At 62.5% G+C, this 898-nt stretch overlaps 1 protein-coding gene across 1 annotated transcript in view; it reads right to left on the bottom strand.

Moving 5' to 3' along the window:
• The window catches only part of SPOCK2 (sparc/osteonectin, cwcv and kazal-like domains proteoglycan (testican) 2), a 27,726-nt gene that overhangs the window by 985 nt on the left and 25,843 nt on the right, over window positions 1-898 (bottom strand). The window contains exon 11 of the mRNA XM_014538412.1: window positions 10-36. Coding sequence (XP_014393898.1) covers window positions 10-36 — 27 coding nt within the window. The remainder of the gene's footprint in view (window positions 1-9; window positions 37-898) is intronic.

The following is an 898-nucleotide window of genomic DNA, read 5'->3' as shown; positions in this document are numbered from 1 at the left end:
CACAGGGAGGGGCCTGCTGTGCTGGGGGTCCCGGCCCATCTCACCTGAGGCCGGCGGGGCTGTCATGGCCAAACTGGCTGAGCTTTGGGAAGACCCCCAGCCAGCAGACAGCTCCTTGCCCGCCCTCCCCTCTGACGGGGACGTGCCAGCAGGCTAGGGCTTGACCCCAAGGGGAGGAAGAAGGGCAGGCAGGAGCAGGAGGAGTCAGGGCTGCCACCGAGGGGAGCCAATCAGGACCAGGGTGCCAGGCAGACCCGGATGCGGCCAGGGGGCATGGCTAGGGGGGCATCTCATTTCATCAATGTTGACCTTTCAGTGGGTATGTGTGTGAACGGGTACATTTTAAAACCAACAACAAATGGAATGAAAATAACTACCAGGAGGCCAAAGGGGTGTTTGGTCCCCAGAAACAGTTTGACCAAGGACACGTTTGTCAGCATATGCTACACACACACACACATGCACACACACACACACACGCGCACACACACGCACACACACATGCACACACACACGCACGCACACACACGCACAGGCATTCTTACGTCTGGGCCACACGCGTGCCACGCACACTCACACTTGCAGTCCTCCAGCTGGAGCCAGGGTCCTCCCAACTGTACTTCCCGGATCCGCTCGTAGGCCGCCTGCTGCTGTCCCGTCTCTGTCTCTGCCTGTCCCCCGCCGCGGCCCGCGGGCCGTCTACCAGATGTAGCCTCCGTCATCGGCCTCGCCCGCCTCGCCCTCCTCCTCCTCAGCCTCGGCCTCCTCACCCGCTTCCTCCGTCTCCTTCTCCTCCTCGTCCTCCCAGCCGACACCGCTCCCAAAGTCCCCTGAGAAGCCCACGATGTCATCTGTGGTGAACAAGCAGGTCAGGTCAGGCCCCCTGCCTCCCCCGGCC

The sequence above is a fragment of the Myotis brandtii genome, unplaced genomic scaffold, assembly GCF_000412655.1.
Source record: "Myotis brandtii unplaced genomic scaffold, ASM41265v1 scaffold190, whole genome shotgun sequence".
NCBI lineage: Eukaryota > Metazoa > Chordata > Mammalia > Chiroptera > Vespertilionidae > Myotis > Myotis brandtii.
This window is presented reverse-complemented; position numbering and strand designations above follow the sequence as displayed.